This window comes from Capronia epimyces (assembly GCF_000585565.1).
Source record: "Capronia epimyces CBS 606.96 chromosome Unknown aczIQ-supercont1.6, whole genome shotgun sequence".
Lineage (NCBI taxonomy): Eukaryota > Fungi > Ascomycota > Eurotiomycetes > Chaetothyriales > Herpotrichiellaceae > Capronia > Capronia epimyces.
The window spans coordinates 1,496,030-1,511,942 of record NW_006912909.1 but is presented as its reverse complement, the minus strand read 5'-3'; the positions used below and the strand labels follow the sequence as shown (position 1 = coordinate 1,511,942).

The window sequence follows — 15,913 nt, the reverse complement described above, 5'->3', positions numbered from 1 at the left end:
ATTCAAGGCATCTTTAAGCTCCGCCTTGTCCGTAGCCCACTGCGTACGAGCCCATTTGGCACGTTGTAGACTTCCTGGTTCTGTGGATGTTCTGGGGAAACGGTCCCGTCGATCGAGGTACGCACTCTTCTCAGCAATACGTATTATTGGCGGTTGAGAACTAGACATGTCTGACGATTCTGTGTCGGCAATAGAGCGCTTTGCTGGTACTCTAGCTTTTCTACTCGAAGATAGTCGCTCGGTGAATAATTTCTTCGCGTTACTCTAAGCGTTCTTAAATTCCACAGCTTAAAGCCTGGCCTCTACACGTGCTATGATTTCTTAATAGAGAAAATATCGGTCTTAGGTCAGATCTAGCCTAGAACTTAGAACAATTAGCGCGGTGTCTACATAGACCCAGACCTGGATCCAGCATAAGAAATACAAGCGGCGGAATGATGTCGATTAATCTGTGCGCGCGTCAAATCCGGGGTGATATTGCGGCAGTATAATGGTGTAGGCTTTTTCTACATCACCTCCGACAAATTCGATACGGGCATTGCATATTTTCCCTAAAAGATCCCTGACTAATTTGGTACCTATTTTACATGTTCATGAGATGACATACCGAGCAGGTTGAGGGAGGCAGTATGACAAGGTTCGCTCACTAAGCGTGATTGTCAGTAATGGCGCAACCGCGGCCATGTCAGTGTGGAAGATTTTCTGTATCGTAGCCGGAGGCATTAGCAGAGCCCATGGGGTTTTCAAAGGGGAGAGCATTGGTTCTGAACTACTTTGACATTTGTATCAGGTTTGCGCGATGGCTGACACGGCCAATAAAAGACGTTAGTAAAGGATATCAGCCGCAGCAGGTCATTCAAGTGGCTTGACGTTATGAAGCTCGATTCGCAATCAAGGCAATCTTCAAGATACCCAATGATAGTGTCACATGTTACCGAGCTTCCATCAAAGAAGCTAGTGTCCTCCCGAATGGCTTGCTCTATCACGGCTTCTCCAATGATTGCGGCTATGCAGTGACCATGGAATGTTTCGCTAGCAGCTTGCTCAACATGGTGAGTTTTGACGTACTGAAGATTTGACTCTGTTAAGTCGCTGTTCGGAAGGTTTTCGCGAATTTGATGGCAGATGGTTTCAGTAATTGCGAACAGTCGCATCTTGGTTTGGACGTCCATGTCTTTCATGACGGATTACGAAACTGTGTGCATTACCGTGGCACCGATAGTGCTTAGCATTGTAATGTCTCTTGGGCTGGGAGTAAAAGATAGTCTGTGGCCTCCAGCCTGTGTATTGAGCAATGATGAAGATCCAAATAGTGTTATCAAAAAGCGCTCGAAAGAATCTGTGATTCTTCCCTTGATTCTGGCAAAATGATCTGAGCTGTATTTCCCGAGCAGCCAGCTGGTAGCCGTGTCATAGAAAGCGAAAACGTGAACGTGTTTGGAGCGATCTAAGTCAAGGCGCTCGTAGTGCCGCTTGAGTTCGTTACTCAAAATAGCTCGAGCCTTGGGGCCTTTTGTTGATTTGGCGCAACGTTGATAGGGGGTGAAGGAGGTGGTCTACCCAACATACCGAATCCAAACTGTTTGGTCATTATTCACACCTCTAAGCTGGGACTTCCAGCTTTCAAGCTGTGGAAAATTGGAGTTATTTTGCTCGAGATGCTCGATCATGACGAGAAGCTGTTATTTGCTGATACGCCATGATCGATAGTAGCAGACTGACCCTTTCTGCAGAATATCTGAACTGCGAGATCTCTTAATGCGAAAGATTTGTGCCAATTCCTGGTCTGATACGGTGATTGGCGTAGACAATAGGCGTCTGAATATATCTTGCCGGAGCTCACCGTCGTGTGGTTTTGGAAGAAATGCGTGCATCGCGGATGCGGTCATGTGTCTCGTATCAGCGCCGCGGCTGTCCAGCTGTTCCTTGATATCTTGAAAGATCTTCGCATGCAAGATGGCGGAAGTCTTGAAGGTTTCATCTCGATTGCGATTGACTGGTGGCCCAGCTGAAAAAGATCGATGATATGGTCGGTATCTGATGGGTTGAGAGAGCTGAAAAGAATAGGAGCGACCACTTCGACGCCGGCGATTGAACATTAGCCTATTGGGCACAACCGAGGGCATTCACCTACCGAGATGGCTCCATCGCATAGCAATATCTTAAATCCAGTCAATCTGTGATACAGTGCAACAATATGAGTGCGAAATGGTTGGATTCTTTTCAAGCGACTGCGGCTATCAAATATTTTGAGTCATGTTTTCGCAAGGGTAGAGCAATGGTTCACCAAGTCAATGTGAGGAATGCCAGAATGGTTGTTGACAACATTCACAATACCCAAGTAACCCACAGTTAAGGATGTTTAACTCGCGATCAACACTGCCGGTGTCTTCCGCGCGTAATAGTGTCTTCATCTTGATGGTAAGTCCGCGTTTACTGCGCTGTGAATATCTTGTATCTAAAGAATCATCAGACACTTTATCTAAAGCTTCTTGCTTTGACAGTTGATGTCTTTGACCCTCAACGAAGAAGAGCATAGCTAAGTACGTAGGCACTAGGTAGCTACAAGAACGAGGGTGGTGAGGTCGTGGACCCAAGCTCAGCCTTTAGGGTAGAACGTAGTCTTGGCTCAAATAATTCACTTTATATATTAAAGTTGCAAATTTGTCTCCAACAATACCTGTCGACACGATTCGATCGTCAGACGGAGAGATGGCCGAGCTTGGTTATGGCGTCAGGTTAAGGCTTCTAAGTCTTAGCACTTGTTATCTAGTCTCATTGACCGGATAGACGTTTCCTGATGGGGCAACCCGCGTGGGTTCGAATCCCACTCTCTTCAACACGCTTCACTTTCTTTTTTACCGTTTCATTTTTCTTTTTGCCCCTTTTCCATAAAGAGTCGTGTTAAGATATGAATATATGTCGGGGTTTTATAGTAATTATATAATATAACGTGCACGTACACGCACACGTATATGCGCATGTACAAGCTATTTACTAAGTACATTAATTATATTATTGTTTTGTAGCTTTTATGCTCTGTACTCCGTACTCTACGAATCTCTAAGTGCCTACCTTATATATAAGGCCATGTCTAGAGGTTTGTTCTTGCCCTTAAGGTGTATCTACCGAGTTAATTGCCAAGGCACGTAAAATCGGGCCCCGAGGTCGCCCCTTTTCAGGACAGTGATGATGCCGCTCTAAGTTCGACCAGGAGCCTTTTCGCCCCAGCTCAAATGAGGCTCTCATTGTTTCAGAGCCTGATAAGTTGCTGCACTGAGTCCAATAGATGATCTCGGTGGCCCGGTCGCCCGAAAGAATACGTGCATGGATGACCGGCAAGAAGATTCTGCACGGTACCTACCTAGGTAGTGTTGGTTGACCTGTGAGTCTCCTATATCACCGCGCAAGTTGTAATGGGGTAGCATTGAGAATGGTCAATTTGGCTATTCGACCAGGGCCTCCTTGGAATGTATATGCTCGATTCTATCTGAAGTATCCTCTTCTAGAATATTGATGCGAATTGGCCGATGGGAAGTCCCCGCAGCTTCTCACACTTTATGTGCTTCCTTAGAAGATACGTGAAAGACAGCTAGTTTTTTCAGGTCTTTTGCCTCTCTCAACAAATGGATGTTGTCACTGAAAGCCTGTGTCCCTCTGAACTTCAAATGCGCCTCGACACTTTCCCATCCAAGGAGGCCGATGAAGGCTTTGGCCTTCGCGGAGCCGTCAGGAAGATCAAGCTCTTCGGCGACCCAACCGCCCGCCGAGCCTTTGAACCCCTTCGCAGTCCCTTCGATGACTTTAACGAGCTTTTTAACACGTTCTTCGACCGCTTTTTGGTCCTCTTCCGAGTAATCGGCCGGGAAGTAAAAGGTGATGAACTCCGTGGCAAAGGGACCGCCATCGGCCAGAGCCACAGTGGGCGGATGAGGGTCAAAGTGAACATGGTAGAAACGAGGCGGGCCCGACAAGAAGGCCCCGATCTCGCCGGAGAATGGCTTATACGCGCTGTGCATCTTGTCAATTTCCAGCCTTTCACTGTTGGGTGCGGACTTGGCTTACTCAGACGCAATGAACTTCTCATGGTGTCCAATGCTGTCCCAGTCGATGAAGAGATTATAGATGGAAGGATGTTCAACTTGTGGGCCCCAATACAGTCGCTGAGCGCCGTCCTGAGCTAGGATTGTCTCTAAGATGCTCTTGAACTTCTGCCCGGCAGTACTGGTAGCATCGTCGGGATAACTCTCCTCTTTGAGGGGTAGAAAGCAGATTTCTGTTGCTGGCGCCATGGTTTCAGGTTGGTATCTACTCCGCTGTGTCTCAAGAGGTTGGGGTGTAGAGGATACGGCTGCGAACACGGGGTCCAGGTTACAGGTGCTGACTGGGATCAGTAACTAAGAAGTGGGAGGCGGAGGATGCGGGCGTGAGCTGTATGGCATCATTAGCTTTGCTTTGTCACGAGCTGTGCGAGAAAACAGCTAGCGAGTCAGAGAATCTGAGCGATTCCCGCACCGGAATTATGCTGATCGTGTTCGAGAACAATTTCGACGGCTATTCCGACACAATTCACAATGTTGAGATCTCCACAATGTTGCTGTCTTGCCGAGGAGGTTGACGGCCGGGGGCGCACCACCGATGGTAGCCATAAGTACTCTTTATGTGGCCCGTAGGTGGCCCGGGTCTGCAACGCGGTTATCCACGGCATGCAGAGATCCCTCCACGCTTCATCGCACCCCGGCTGCGCCTGACTGAAATCAACATATGTATTTGGGGACCCCCCGGGGAGCCACCCACAACACAGTGGTATGTTCGATCGACAAAGAGCTCTGTTTGTTCAAAGCCTCGGTTTGTGCCTGGGCGAACGCCAGCCATGCCTGCAGGCTATCCTCCCACTCCCACGCTGCTGAGGAATCTCGGCCGCGTTATCAGAGAACAACACCCTCCTTCTCGTCCCAGCCCTTCCCTTCTCCGCTTACGACCACGACCACAACTCCAAGTCCGATCAGCGGCAACTTTCACACACCGACAACATGCGCAAGCCATCTCTATCTTGCCCACCCTGGTGGACAAATCCAGCCCGGACTTCAAGGACAATGCGGCACAGCTGACCGAGGTCATGTCCAAATATGCCGACCTACATCAGAGAACCAGCCGGGGCGGATCAGAAAAGGCACGGGAGAAACACGTTAAAAAGGGGAAGATGCTTCCACGAGACCGGGTCACAGCACTCATTGACCCTGGAAGTCCGTTCCTGGAACTGTCGGCCCTCGCTGCAAATGGAGTCTACGACGAAGATATACCTGCAGCCGGTGTCATAACCGGGATTGGAACTGTCGAGGGCGTGACCTGTATGATAGTCGCCAACGATGCGACCGTCAAGGGCGGTTCGTACTACCCACTGACGATCAAGAAGCATCTCCGGGCCCAGGAAATCGCCCAGCAAAACAGACTGCCGTGCATATACCTGGTGGACTCTGGTGGAGCAAACTTGCCTAAGCAAGCCGACGTCTTTCCTGACCGAGACCATTTCGGCCGCATCTTTTTCAACCAAGCGAGGATGAGTAGTTTGGGAATCCCGCAGATCGCCGTCGTCATGGGCCCATGTACCGCTGGCGGGGCCTATGTGCCGGCCATGTGCGACGAGTCCATCATCGTGGAGAACCAGGGTACCATTTTCCTGGCCGGTCCTCCGCTCGTCAAGGCGGCCACAGGAGAAGTCGTGTCTGCCGAAGAACTCGGCGGCGGCCAGCTCCACAGTACCATCTCCGGGGTGACGGACTATCTCGCGGTGGACGACGCCCACGCCCTCGTCCTAGCCCGCCGCTCCATCGCAAATCTCAATTACCCAAAGGAACAGCCTGCGCCAGAAGAAGTCCGCGAGCCGCTCTACGACCCGGAGGATCTGGCTGGAATCGTAGGCACAAATCTTCGCAAGCAGATTCCTATGCATGAGATCATTGCTCGCATCGTGGACGGCAGCGAGTTTGCCGAGTTCAAGAAGGACTACGGCACGACACTGCTGACAGGGTTTGCAAAGATACACGGCTATCAAGTTGGCATCGTCGCCAACAACGGCATCTTGTTCTCCGAGTCGTCTCTGAAAGGCGCACACTTCATTGAGCTGTGCTGCCAACGCAACATTCCGCTGGTTTTCCTTCAGAATATCAGTGGGTTCATGGTCGGCGCCGATGCCGAGAAGGGCGGAATCGCCAAAAACGGTGCCAAATTGGTCACGGCGGTCGCTTGTGCCAATGTCCCCAAGTTCACGGTTGTGGTGGGCTCGAGTGCGGGCGCTGGCAACTACGGAATGTGTGGCCGAGCGTATTCGCCGCGGTTCCTGTGGATGTGGCCCAACGCGAAGATCGGAGTCATGGGCCCCGATCAGTTGACGGCTGTCATGGAGACGGTCGGCAAATCCGTCGACCCGGAGCTGCGCGATCGCATTGAACGAGAAAGCGATGCGGCCTTCTCCTCGGCCAGGCTGTGGGATGACGGCGTCATTCCCCCGGCGCAAACTAGAAACATGCTTGGGATGGGCCTGAAGGCTGCGTTGGGCGGCATTTCGGACGACGCAAGCACCAAGTTCGGAGTCTTCAGGATGTAATACAACCGTCGGGCTCTGTCCTACACAATACTGCTTAGGCCATACATCATAGAGGACTGGTCTGGAGGACACAATATACAAGAATGGTTGACAAATCTATGAATAAACATTTTTTGATTGTCAGTTTGACGTGAGTCGCTAAGTCTAGTCCTGTTATTTTCCCTTGACTGGGGGCTCGTCTACCATCTGTCTAATACGACAAACGCCTGTTCGTTGTCAAAGTCCCCTTTTTTCTGACCATCGATGTAATCTCCTAACAGCCGGGGTTACAAAATCACGCAGCGATCCCGATTTCGAGTTCTTCTGCCTCGGCGATCTTGTCTGTTGGGCCGCTCCTGGCGTCGGTTGGCCGCTTGCTGCTCATAGGGTTGGGAGCGACTGGAGTCTTTCTGGATCATCTGGTGGCACAAGTTGAGAAAGACCTCGTCGACGTTTGTGCGGTGTCGCGCCGAGGTCTCATAATATGGCTTCTGGCCCCATTGCTGGGCGAGCTGAAAGGCTCGGGCGCGAGGGACAACGCGCTCGTCCTCCATGTCGGATTTGTTGCCAACCAGCACGAGGGGGATGTCTTCGTTGTCTTTGATGCGGATGATCTGCTCGCGCAGCTCGGCTAGTTCGTAGAAGGAATTCATGTTGCAGATGGAGAAGACAAGGAGAAATCCCTGGCCCTGTTTCATGTACAGCTCCCGCATAGCGGTGAATTGCTCCGTGCCGGCCGTGTCGAGACTGGCATGGTCAGCTCCAGATGAACCTCTTTTGAAAATGAAAGCATCAAAGTTAAGCCAAGTTGAAATGAGGGCGTCAACAGCGTCCTGCTAGAAGTGAAAGGAGAAGAGAGATCCTGGTAGCAGGAGGAATAACTCGGCTGCTTACATTTCCAGCATGATCTGACGACCGTCCACATTGACCTGTTTACGGTAGGAATCCTCGATTGTGGGATCATAGCTCTCGATCCAGACATTCTGAACGTATCGGGCTGTGAGACAGCTTTTCCCTACACCTCCTGTTGGAAAGGGAGCGATGAAGAGCAGGTTAGCCGGTACTCTTTCACCAAGGGCTGGGCTGGTGCACAGAAATGCACATTTCAATAGGAGGACACCAAGGGGAAGCCCCTAGTCAGTGCATAGTACACGTACCGGCACCGAGCACAACGATGTGGTATTCTCGCCTGTTCAAAATCCCAGGCGGGATGAATTAGCGGACGTTCTGACCGCCTCCTGAAACGAGAATTGCGCACGAGTCTCATCTAGACTGAACTTACCTAGGCTGCAAACTCATACTGGGATCGTCTCGGGTTGAGTCGCCGACAAATGCTTCCAGATGCGCCTGCAGTTGGGGCCGGAGCCACGAAACTCCAGTTTCCTTGTTGTGTTGAGGCAAAGGAACTTCTGGGCGACTACATTTCAGTCCTGCTGTGATAATGCCTTCTTCTCGGAACGTCGATCTGAACCTCGGTAGAGAGCCGCTGTGGTAGCCTTCCGAAGCTTCTGCCTCGAGACGTGGGCTGGTCTTGGGGCTCTCTCAACTTGCAATGTTACCGACTCCGAGATTCAAATGGGTCCAGACTCACGTCGACGGCTGTGCTAGGCCACACCAAAGGATGCGACTTGGACGAGAGAAAATCGGCGTTGTTCGCGTGTACGCAGGATGGCGGTTCGTGACGAGGTTGTAGTTTGTGGGAGCTGGACCGGTCAACTGGCCTTCTTGTTTTATATGGCGTGTCGTCTCGTCTCGTGTGCCCCTGCACCTTGAGTAGAGCTGAGGTGGATTTGGCTGGGCTGGGATGACAGGATGTTGACACAGATGGATGATTGATCGACTGACGGGTGGATGTGATTGTAAAAGTAGGGCGAGACAGCTTCAGCCAAGTAGTCCAGTGTCTCTGAAGCTCTGGCAGGATGAGGCAAAGCGATGCTGGCACACACTTCCGTGGATCCAGTCAACAGCGAAGACGTGGGATGCTCGAAATAGGTTGTAAGGTGATAATCAGGAGTTGTGGCGTTGATGTTGCTGCATCTCAATCAAGTCCACGCAGACTTAAGTCAAGCAGGATGTCCTCAGTACGGTCCTTTTTCGTTCGTTGGGCAATGATTCAGACGACGTCTACAAATGAAAGAAGTGCACCAGTAGACGGAGTAATATTTACAATAGAAGCTAAAGCCTGAGTCTTTGTCGTGGCCTCAGATTGGGCCTCGGTGAGGCATGTAGGTTCCCGATACTTTATTTCTTTTTTTTCCCTTGTCCTCATCGTTGTAGCGCGGTCTGTTTAGGGCCTGGCTTGTCAGAGGGGAGTCTAGTGTCGGGCAGAGCATGATTCTTTATCGATCCCCGATCGCTGGACGTGTTCTTCTAGGCTAGTTTGGACAATAGTGAGGCATCTTACTGAGTGTAGTAAGTGCAACAGGAGTTGGGCCAGGGACTGACAAGTAGCGACAGGGTAGTTAAGGTCTCGACCTGCTAGTGGGATTGGCAGCAGCAGTAGTACTGGTATAGCTGTCACAGTAGTGGTAAATTGAGGGACAATCACAGCGACGGGGATGACTGACATGCTTTCATTGAAAGCAGCAAGAAAGGTACGGAGTACTACTCCATAGATGATCATCCATTGATGTTGTATCCGTATGGAGCAGGAACGCCTCATCACCCATCTAGCGCCCATGAGCCACGCCTGGCCTCCGACGATGGCAATCAGTTGCAAGGGGAACATGGCGATCGCAGGAGCAGGCGCAGGCGCAGGCGCAGGCAAGCACAGGCATAGCAGCAACGGTGCTCGCCTACCAGGTAGGTACAGTACCTAGTCCCAAGTCCCTAGGCACGCAGTTGGTGGCAGCTGGTTGACATTGTTGTTAATCTGGTAGGTAGTATCAAGTTGAGATGCAAAAGTGGCGACCCCGGCCGGAACCACTCCCGCGGCCGCCGACTTAGGTGCTTGCTCCGCACTCGAGTGGGCTAAGGCGCTTAGGCTTAGGCCCCTAAGCCTTAGAACTCCCTGCCCAGGGGATCTTCGCAAGGCATGGTGTAGGCTTAATGGTACCTACCTATCTAGGCGGTAGGCGGTAGGCGGCAGGTACCTGGTATGGTACCTAAAGGTTATCCGTAAGGTACTGTAGCATTCAACTTGAGTACTACTACTAATTAGCCGTTCCGTCCACCTGGGTCCTCGGTACCTGCGCTCTGCATAGCACACCGACTTTCCTGGGTACATGTATGTACCTGGATTGTTCCTGGCTTCAATTTAATGCACACGCTGGTGCGTACTGACATAGATACCCACCATATAGGTAGGTACACAGCTACTTGTACCAACTTCAGCTGTCGCTACATTCTGCTTCGTCATCTTCTAACCCAACCTACCGTTCCGGCCCTCCTCAGACACTACCCGTTCGGCTGCTGCACTCCGAAATCCTCCTGCGAATCCCCAAACCGATCCCGGCCTTGTGCCATCCATGCCTCTCCATGAAAAGACGCAGGCTTAAGGAGTCACATTGCTGCCCAACCTGATGCCTACATACAACCAATTAGGGACAGTCGGTTTTTTCCTGCTAGCCCTATGAAATCTCCATCCTTTTCGTTCTCGACTTGAACAACCCAGGTGTTCGGGCAACTTTTTCCGATATCCTCCTCGTAAAGACCTTCGGATCTGGTAAATTCATGTTGCTGGATGGTGTACCAGTATGACGCTTCCGAAGCATCGAATACATACGCCGTTGACCGTCTCCTTATGGTCCACTGATCATCTTCGCCCCACCGGCTTCTGCTCCCCTCTGTCGGTGCCTGTGAGAAAGACAAAATACCCTGCTATCCTCTATTCACAAGTCTGCCATTCCTGAGTACTTCTTGGTAAGCATACGTATCTCTGGGCAATCATGTAGCCGTTGATCGCGACATTTCCCGAAGCGTGAGGTGAATGTCACACGGAAGAGCTGCTTTCTAACCTGCGAAAATGGTTATGCCTGGGATGTCCTAGCCTCGATACCTCCTTGTCGCTATTATCATATTACTAACTACCTAGGTAATGTCTTGCACTTCCAAGATGGATGTTAACGACCAGTGTGAACCTCTGAAGACTTCCAATTGTATCGGGAAGAATCATCCTCCGTTCCAGGAAAAGGGTTCCTTCGGCACGTCTGACCCATTCGGCAGTTAGGAAGTCATTTTCTATACGACCTACATATCCATCACGGCAATTTTCGACGGGATATAGTGGGAAGGCCGATGCCCCCTCTCTATCTCAGTACCGGTGGGAACCTGCTTTGACCCGATGAGCTGGGCAAAATGCGCGTCCGTCCTTAGTCGTATGCTAGATGATGCAACAGGGACGCCGGCAGTACACTCCCAATCCGAGATGAGGAGACGGATGAACGTCAAGAAACTATCCCGCCTCATGACTGACTTTAGTTCAAGCTCGGCGTTGCCTCCCGTACTTCCACAGCCTCAAGATACACAAGGTCTGTAATGATCAACACTCTGCCGCTCACTGGCTTCGGCAGATGGCATCGGTCGACAAGTAGCATCCTGAAGCATGCCATTTCTGTTACCGATAGCAAACTCTAGCTTGGATATCACATTTTTCTAGTCTAAGCTAGAGTTGCTGGAACTCCCAACATGATGTCACAAGCTTGACAAGAGGTTGATACACTGGCCCTGGTCGATGCCATGCTCTCGGGCAGTTGTGTCTGTGGATATCTTCAAACTGCTTTATTCTCAGTCTATCCCCGTTCTGTCCCAGTCATACTACGCCTTCCTTTAGTTCGTCACTCCTTGCATCGACCCGATTGTTCACAACCTGGTTCGATGGATTGGCCTGGCACACAAAGGAAAGCAACAGAACATGGACGTGGAATGGTAGATATGATCTATAGTAATGCGTGCGGGCATTCTGGGGAGAAACCACCCGGCTTGGTGGTGAGGTGGATGGACTTCTGCAGCAGCACGACCTGACCAAACAAGAGGTCTGTTGCCGAGCCCCCCAAATATCTAGTATTGACTCGTCTAGTATAAGCTCAGATGTTGCGTTGTCGACACGGACCGACGGCTCAAGCGTTCGGTTCCGTGGCCTCACCCTCTTCAAATTCCACCAACTCGACACCACTACGCACAACTTCACCCTCGCCATGCACGATTCTCTTCACGACCGAGCCCTCCGCAGGGCTGCGTATGACAGTCTCCATCTTCATGCTCTCGATGACCAGCAGCGGCTGGTCCTTGTGTACCGTGTCGCCCGGCTTGACAAGGACCCGCAGGATCTTCGCCGGCATGGGCGAGAACAGTGAGTTGGGCTTCTCGACAACACCGAGTGCCTTTGACAACCAGGCAGGCTGGGGAGCAACAAGACGAAACGAGCCTTGAGGAGTGAAGAGGTGGATGACGCCAGAATCTGATGAACTGAACACCACACGCGAGGTTTGACGGGTATGGGGGAAATAAGTGGTTATAGTATTAGTCGACGTGTTGAGCGACGATGACACCTGCAATGGGGCCGCTTGGGATGGCGTGGTCACTGCAAAATGGCCGGGGCTGGTCTGTTGCAACTCCACGCTGTAGACCTCTGGCGTTTTTCCCGGTCCAGGTTCAAAGTCGGCCGACTGAAATTGAAAAGTCCGAGGCTGAAAATCGGAGGAGGTCTTGAGCCAGGATGGAGATGACGTTTGCCATGCTGAGACTCCTGCGCCCGAGGCCTGTGTAGACGAATGCAGGAATGATGCTATGGCTGCCTCGGCGAGCGCTTCAGGTGTCACGGTCGTTTGTGGGAATAATTCATCACGATGCTTTTCGATGTAGCCTGTCTCGACTTGGCCAGCCACGAAGTCGGGGGATTTGCACACTCGTTTGAGGAAGTCGATGTTTGTCACTGGCCCGGCCACCTCGTAGTCTTGCAGTGCGGCCGCCATTTTGCGCAATGCGTCTTTCCTGTCCTCGCCTCGAACGATGAGCTTTGCGATCATAGGGTCGTAGTGGCTCGAAACTTGATCGCCTTCCACAAATCCGCTGTCAATGCGGACGTCAGCCGACTGCGTAGGGAGTCTGACATGTAGAAGCTCTCCGGAATCTGGGATGAAGCCTTTGTCTGGATTCTCGGCATAGATGCGAGCTTCAATGGCATGGCCCCGCAGCGCGATCTGCTCCTCGACCTGTTCCTGGGTCAACGGTAATGGGTGGCCTTCTGCTACCAGAATCTGCCAGTGGACAAGGTCCAACCCAGTCACCATTTCCGTGACGGGGTGCTCGACTTGGAGTCGGGTGTTCATCTCCATGAAGTAGAACTCTCCGGTATCGTTGTCAAAAATGAACTCAACCGTGCCCGCGCCTTCGTACTGGACGGCCAGAGCAGCGGCTCGGGCCTTTTCCCACAGGTCCTTCCGGATACTGTCGTCCAGGAACGGTGCTGGTGACTCCTCAAGGATCTTCTGATGTCTCCGCTGTATCGAGCAGTCCCGCTCCCCAAGGGCAACGCAATTTCCGTGCTGGTCGGCAAACACTTGAACCTCTATATGTCGCGGCGTGATGATGTATTTCTCCACGAGCACTTCATCGTTACCAAACGAGTTTCGTGCCTCGCTCTTTGCACTTTCAAGCATATCCTGAAAGTCCTTCGCGCTCTTTACAATCCGCATGCCTTTACCACCTCCACCGCGAACAGCCTTGATGAGGACTGGATAACCGATCTGCTCAGCCTCCTTCGCAAGACTTTCTGGCGCCTGGTCTGCGCCGTGGTACCCAGGTACGCATGGGACTCCGGCCGCGTTCATAATCTCTTTGCTTCTTGCCTTGTCGCCCATGTCTTCCATAGCACTAGGAGGAGGCCCAATAAAGGTGACTCCCTCTTCGGCGCATCTTCTTGCAAATTCCGCATTTTCCGACAGGAATCCATATCCTGGGTGGATGGCCTGACAGCCTTGCTGCTTCGCTATGGCCAGGATCTTCTCTTGGTCTAGATAAGCCGTGGTTGGGCCTAGGTTGAAGGAGAAGGGTGAGCAGTGGGCATGCTGTGAATGAGCATCCGGATTTGTGTAGAGGGTAGTGGTCCGTATTCCATGCTGGGCTGCAGTTCGATTGACGCGAATGGCAATCTCGCCTCGATTGGCGATCAGGATCGAGTCGAGGGACTTGGTTGGTTGAGATTTGGTATGATTGGCCCGACATTGGGCGTGGGAAGGGGACGAGCAGAGAACTGATCTCGCTCGCCAGACGCCAGCACGGGGCAGTCGGTAGTTTGGCATGATGGGACCAGCTCTGTGCGAGAATCACATTGGAAAGACGCCAGCGGCTGGCAGAGGCATCGAGTCTTATGTATCGCAGGAAGTTCCCCGGAATCGCGGTTGTCGTCGCATGTTGCCGGCAAGAGCAGGAATGCGGGGATTCCGAGCTGAGTGCTTCCCGGTCGGAGACTAAACGCGTTAGGTGGAGCGGCAGAAAACACATCTTCCTGCCCGACATAGTCACACGGGTACCACACCCGCTAACACACTCGTGAGCCTCGAGGGTACAACTTAAACATCGTCAAGGAATCTGTGTTGGAGCGCGAGATTGACCCAACTGACGTTTGTGCTTGTCGGTATCCGAACACAGGCAACTCGCTCCACCGCTGCCAACACCTCTCGACTCACTTCCCTCAATCCACCCTCCGCCCTCCTCTTTCTGCCGAGTCTTCATACCACTGAGAATGCGTTCATGATCCCGAACCCACAAGATGTCCGACTTCGAGGACTATGCATACTCACCTTACGATGACATTGAAGATATTCTGTACGACGCAGATCCGGCGCCAGAGTTAGCCGACGACCTCGCTGAGCACGCCGTCCACAGTCCCATCTACGAGGGTGAAATTGCCGGCTCCGAGCTTCAAGACTACTTCAGTGACTGGGAATACTATTCGGACGATTACATGGATGATGACCCCGTGTTGCTGAAACAAAATCCCCAAGCTGGAAGTCCCCTTAGTCGATCCTCCAGAAAGGAAAACGATAAGAATGGAAAGCCAAAGAGAGGGAAGAAGCGAAAACTGAACGAGACGCCAGGAAAATCCCTTGCGGATGCCCAAGATGTGGACTTGATAAGCCGCTGTATCAAGGGCACGGTTTGGGCGAAACCTGCCACAGTTGGACCCCCATGTTACAAGGAGGGCCAACAGCTCAAAGTGGCGCTGATGAAAAACTGGAGGGAAGTTTTCGCTATTACGGATAGCGGCTGGGGTCGAAGCCAGCGCGATATCAATGAGGACGAGTCCTGGGCAAAAGATATGAGTTTGGAAGATATGGGTTTAAAGAATGTCCAAGGACAGCCGTTTGAACAAAATGGAGAACACCAAGAGTCTGTATACGATGATAACGGCCAAGATGAAGAAGAGATTGCCGGGGGTGAGATTGAGGAAGACGCGTCGAACGAATCTCCTAGCACTGCTCTTCCAGTTGGCTCGGATGGAGTTAGTGACGACGAGCTTCCCCGAAAGCGACGTCGACTCAAACCGGACCACCCGTCGCTGTCCACCTTAAGCCCATCGACCCTGTTTGATACCAAGAACATCGACGCAAGCTCTACCGACAGAGCAAGTCTTTCTTCTCGGGAATCCGCCGACAAGCCGCCGGATCATGCCACCGCCAATGACAGCCATTCCAAACCAGAAAAGCCATCGGCCGTCAAGGAGTTGAGCTCCAACGATAGCAGGAAACGAAAGGCCCTAGAAGAAGTATACGTCGAGGAGGCAGGCCCTCTCAAATCCACCGCGAGCAGTCGAGCGAAGAGAGTGGCATCAACGAACTCCAAGAGCGCTTCAACAGCACCTACAAGCTCCAGGCGAACACGGAACGGTGGAAATTGATCTTTGCTGGTAGATCATGCTTCACTTCTGCAGGGCATATTGGGAGGATTGGGAGCAGCTGCACAGCTCCTTAAAGACTCACAAGTGCCCCTTTGATCACTGATGCTGGCATGGTACTCACGAGATGTTTGGATGTAACGATTAATGGTTGTATGTTCATAAGTGCAGCAACGTACTTTCGGAGGAAGCCACGAAACAGCCCCAGACTGATTCACACTACTTCTCATCGTGGGCCGGTACATAGGACATTGTCTCGGTTTAACCAGAGAGGCCAATTGCAACGTATCTCGAGGCCAATTCCTGAAGGGTTGAAGCGAGCTGCTTTCGAAATGAGGCCATACAGATGCAAAATCAACTGTCAGATGGTCGTCCTCGGAGACGCCTGGCAAGTAGTACTTGTTCGAGAGCTTGTAGTCTGCTGTTTATTCGTATAGCCGGGCGACAACGGGTCTGTGGCTCATAATGTAAGGTAGGTCCAGCAATTATAA

At 51.8% G+C, this 15,913-nt stretch overlaps 5 protein-coding genes across 5 annotated transcripts; 2 read left to right on the top strand and 3 right to left on the bottom strand.

Moving 5' to 3' along the window:
* Positions 1-3,551: 3,551 nt before the first annotated feature.
* A1O3_07438 (uncharacterized protein) lies at positions 3,552-4,292 on the bottom strand (the record flags this gene model as incomplete). The annotated part of the gene is made up of 2 exons (XM_007737547.1): positions 3,552-4,011; positions 4,066-4,292. The coding sequence occupies 2 exons, from the start codon at positions 4,290-4,292 to the stop codon at positions 3,552-3,554; spliced, it is 687 nt and encodes a 228-aa protein (XP_007735737.1).
* Positions 4,293-4,873: 581 nt separating this feature from the next.
* A1O3_07437 (propionyl-CoA carboxylase beta chain) lies at positions 4,874-6,607 on the top strand (the record flags this gene model as incomplete). Its single annotated transcript, XM_007737546.1, has 1 exon — positions 4,874-6,607. The coding sequence occupies one exon, from the start codon at positions 4,874-4,876 to the stop codon at positions 6,605-6,607; it is 1,734 nt and encodes a 577-aa protein (XP_007735736.1).
* Positions 6,608-6,873: 266 nt separating this feature from the next.
* Positions 6,874-7,885, bottom strand: A1O3_07436 (Ras-like protein Rap-1A; the record flags this gene model as incomplete). Its single annotated transcript, XM_007737545.1, has 4 exons — positions 6,874-7,333; positions 7,481-7,610; positions 7,744-7,775; positions 7,869-7,885. 4 exons carry the CDS (start codon positions 7,883-7,885, stop codon positions 6,874-6,876), a joined length of 639 nt encoding a protein of 212 aa, XP_007735735.1.
* A 3,758-nt stretch (positions 7,886-11,643) lies between these two features.
* A1O3_07435 (3-methylcrotonyl-CoA carboxylase alpha subunit) lies at positions 11,644-13,827 on the bottom strand (the record flags this gene model as incomplete). Its single annotated transcript, XM_007737544.1, has 1 exon — positions 11,644-13,827. The coding sequence occupies one exon, from the start codon at positions 13,825-13,827 to the stop codon at positions 11,644-11,646; it is 2,184 nt and encodes a 727-aa protein (XP_007735734.1).
* Positions 13,828-14,297: 470 nt separating this feature from the next.
* Positions 14,298-15,425, top strand: A1O3_07434 (uncharacterized protein; the record flags this gene model as incomplete). Its single annotated transcript, XM_007737543.1, has 1 exon — positions 14,298-15,425. One exon carries the CDS (start codon positions 14,298-14,300, stop codon positions 15,423-15,425), a length of 1,128 nt encoding a protein of 375 aa, XP_007735733.1.
* Positions 15,426-15,913: the final 488 nt, after the last annotated feature.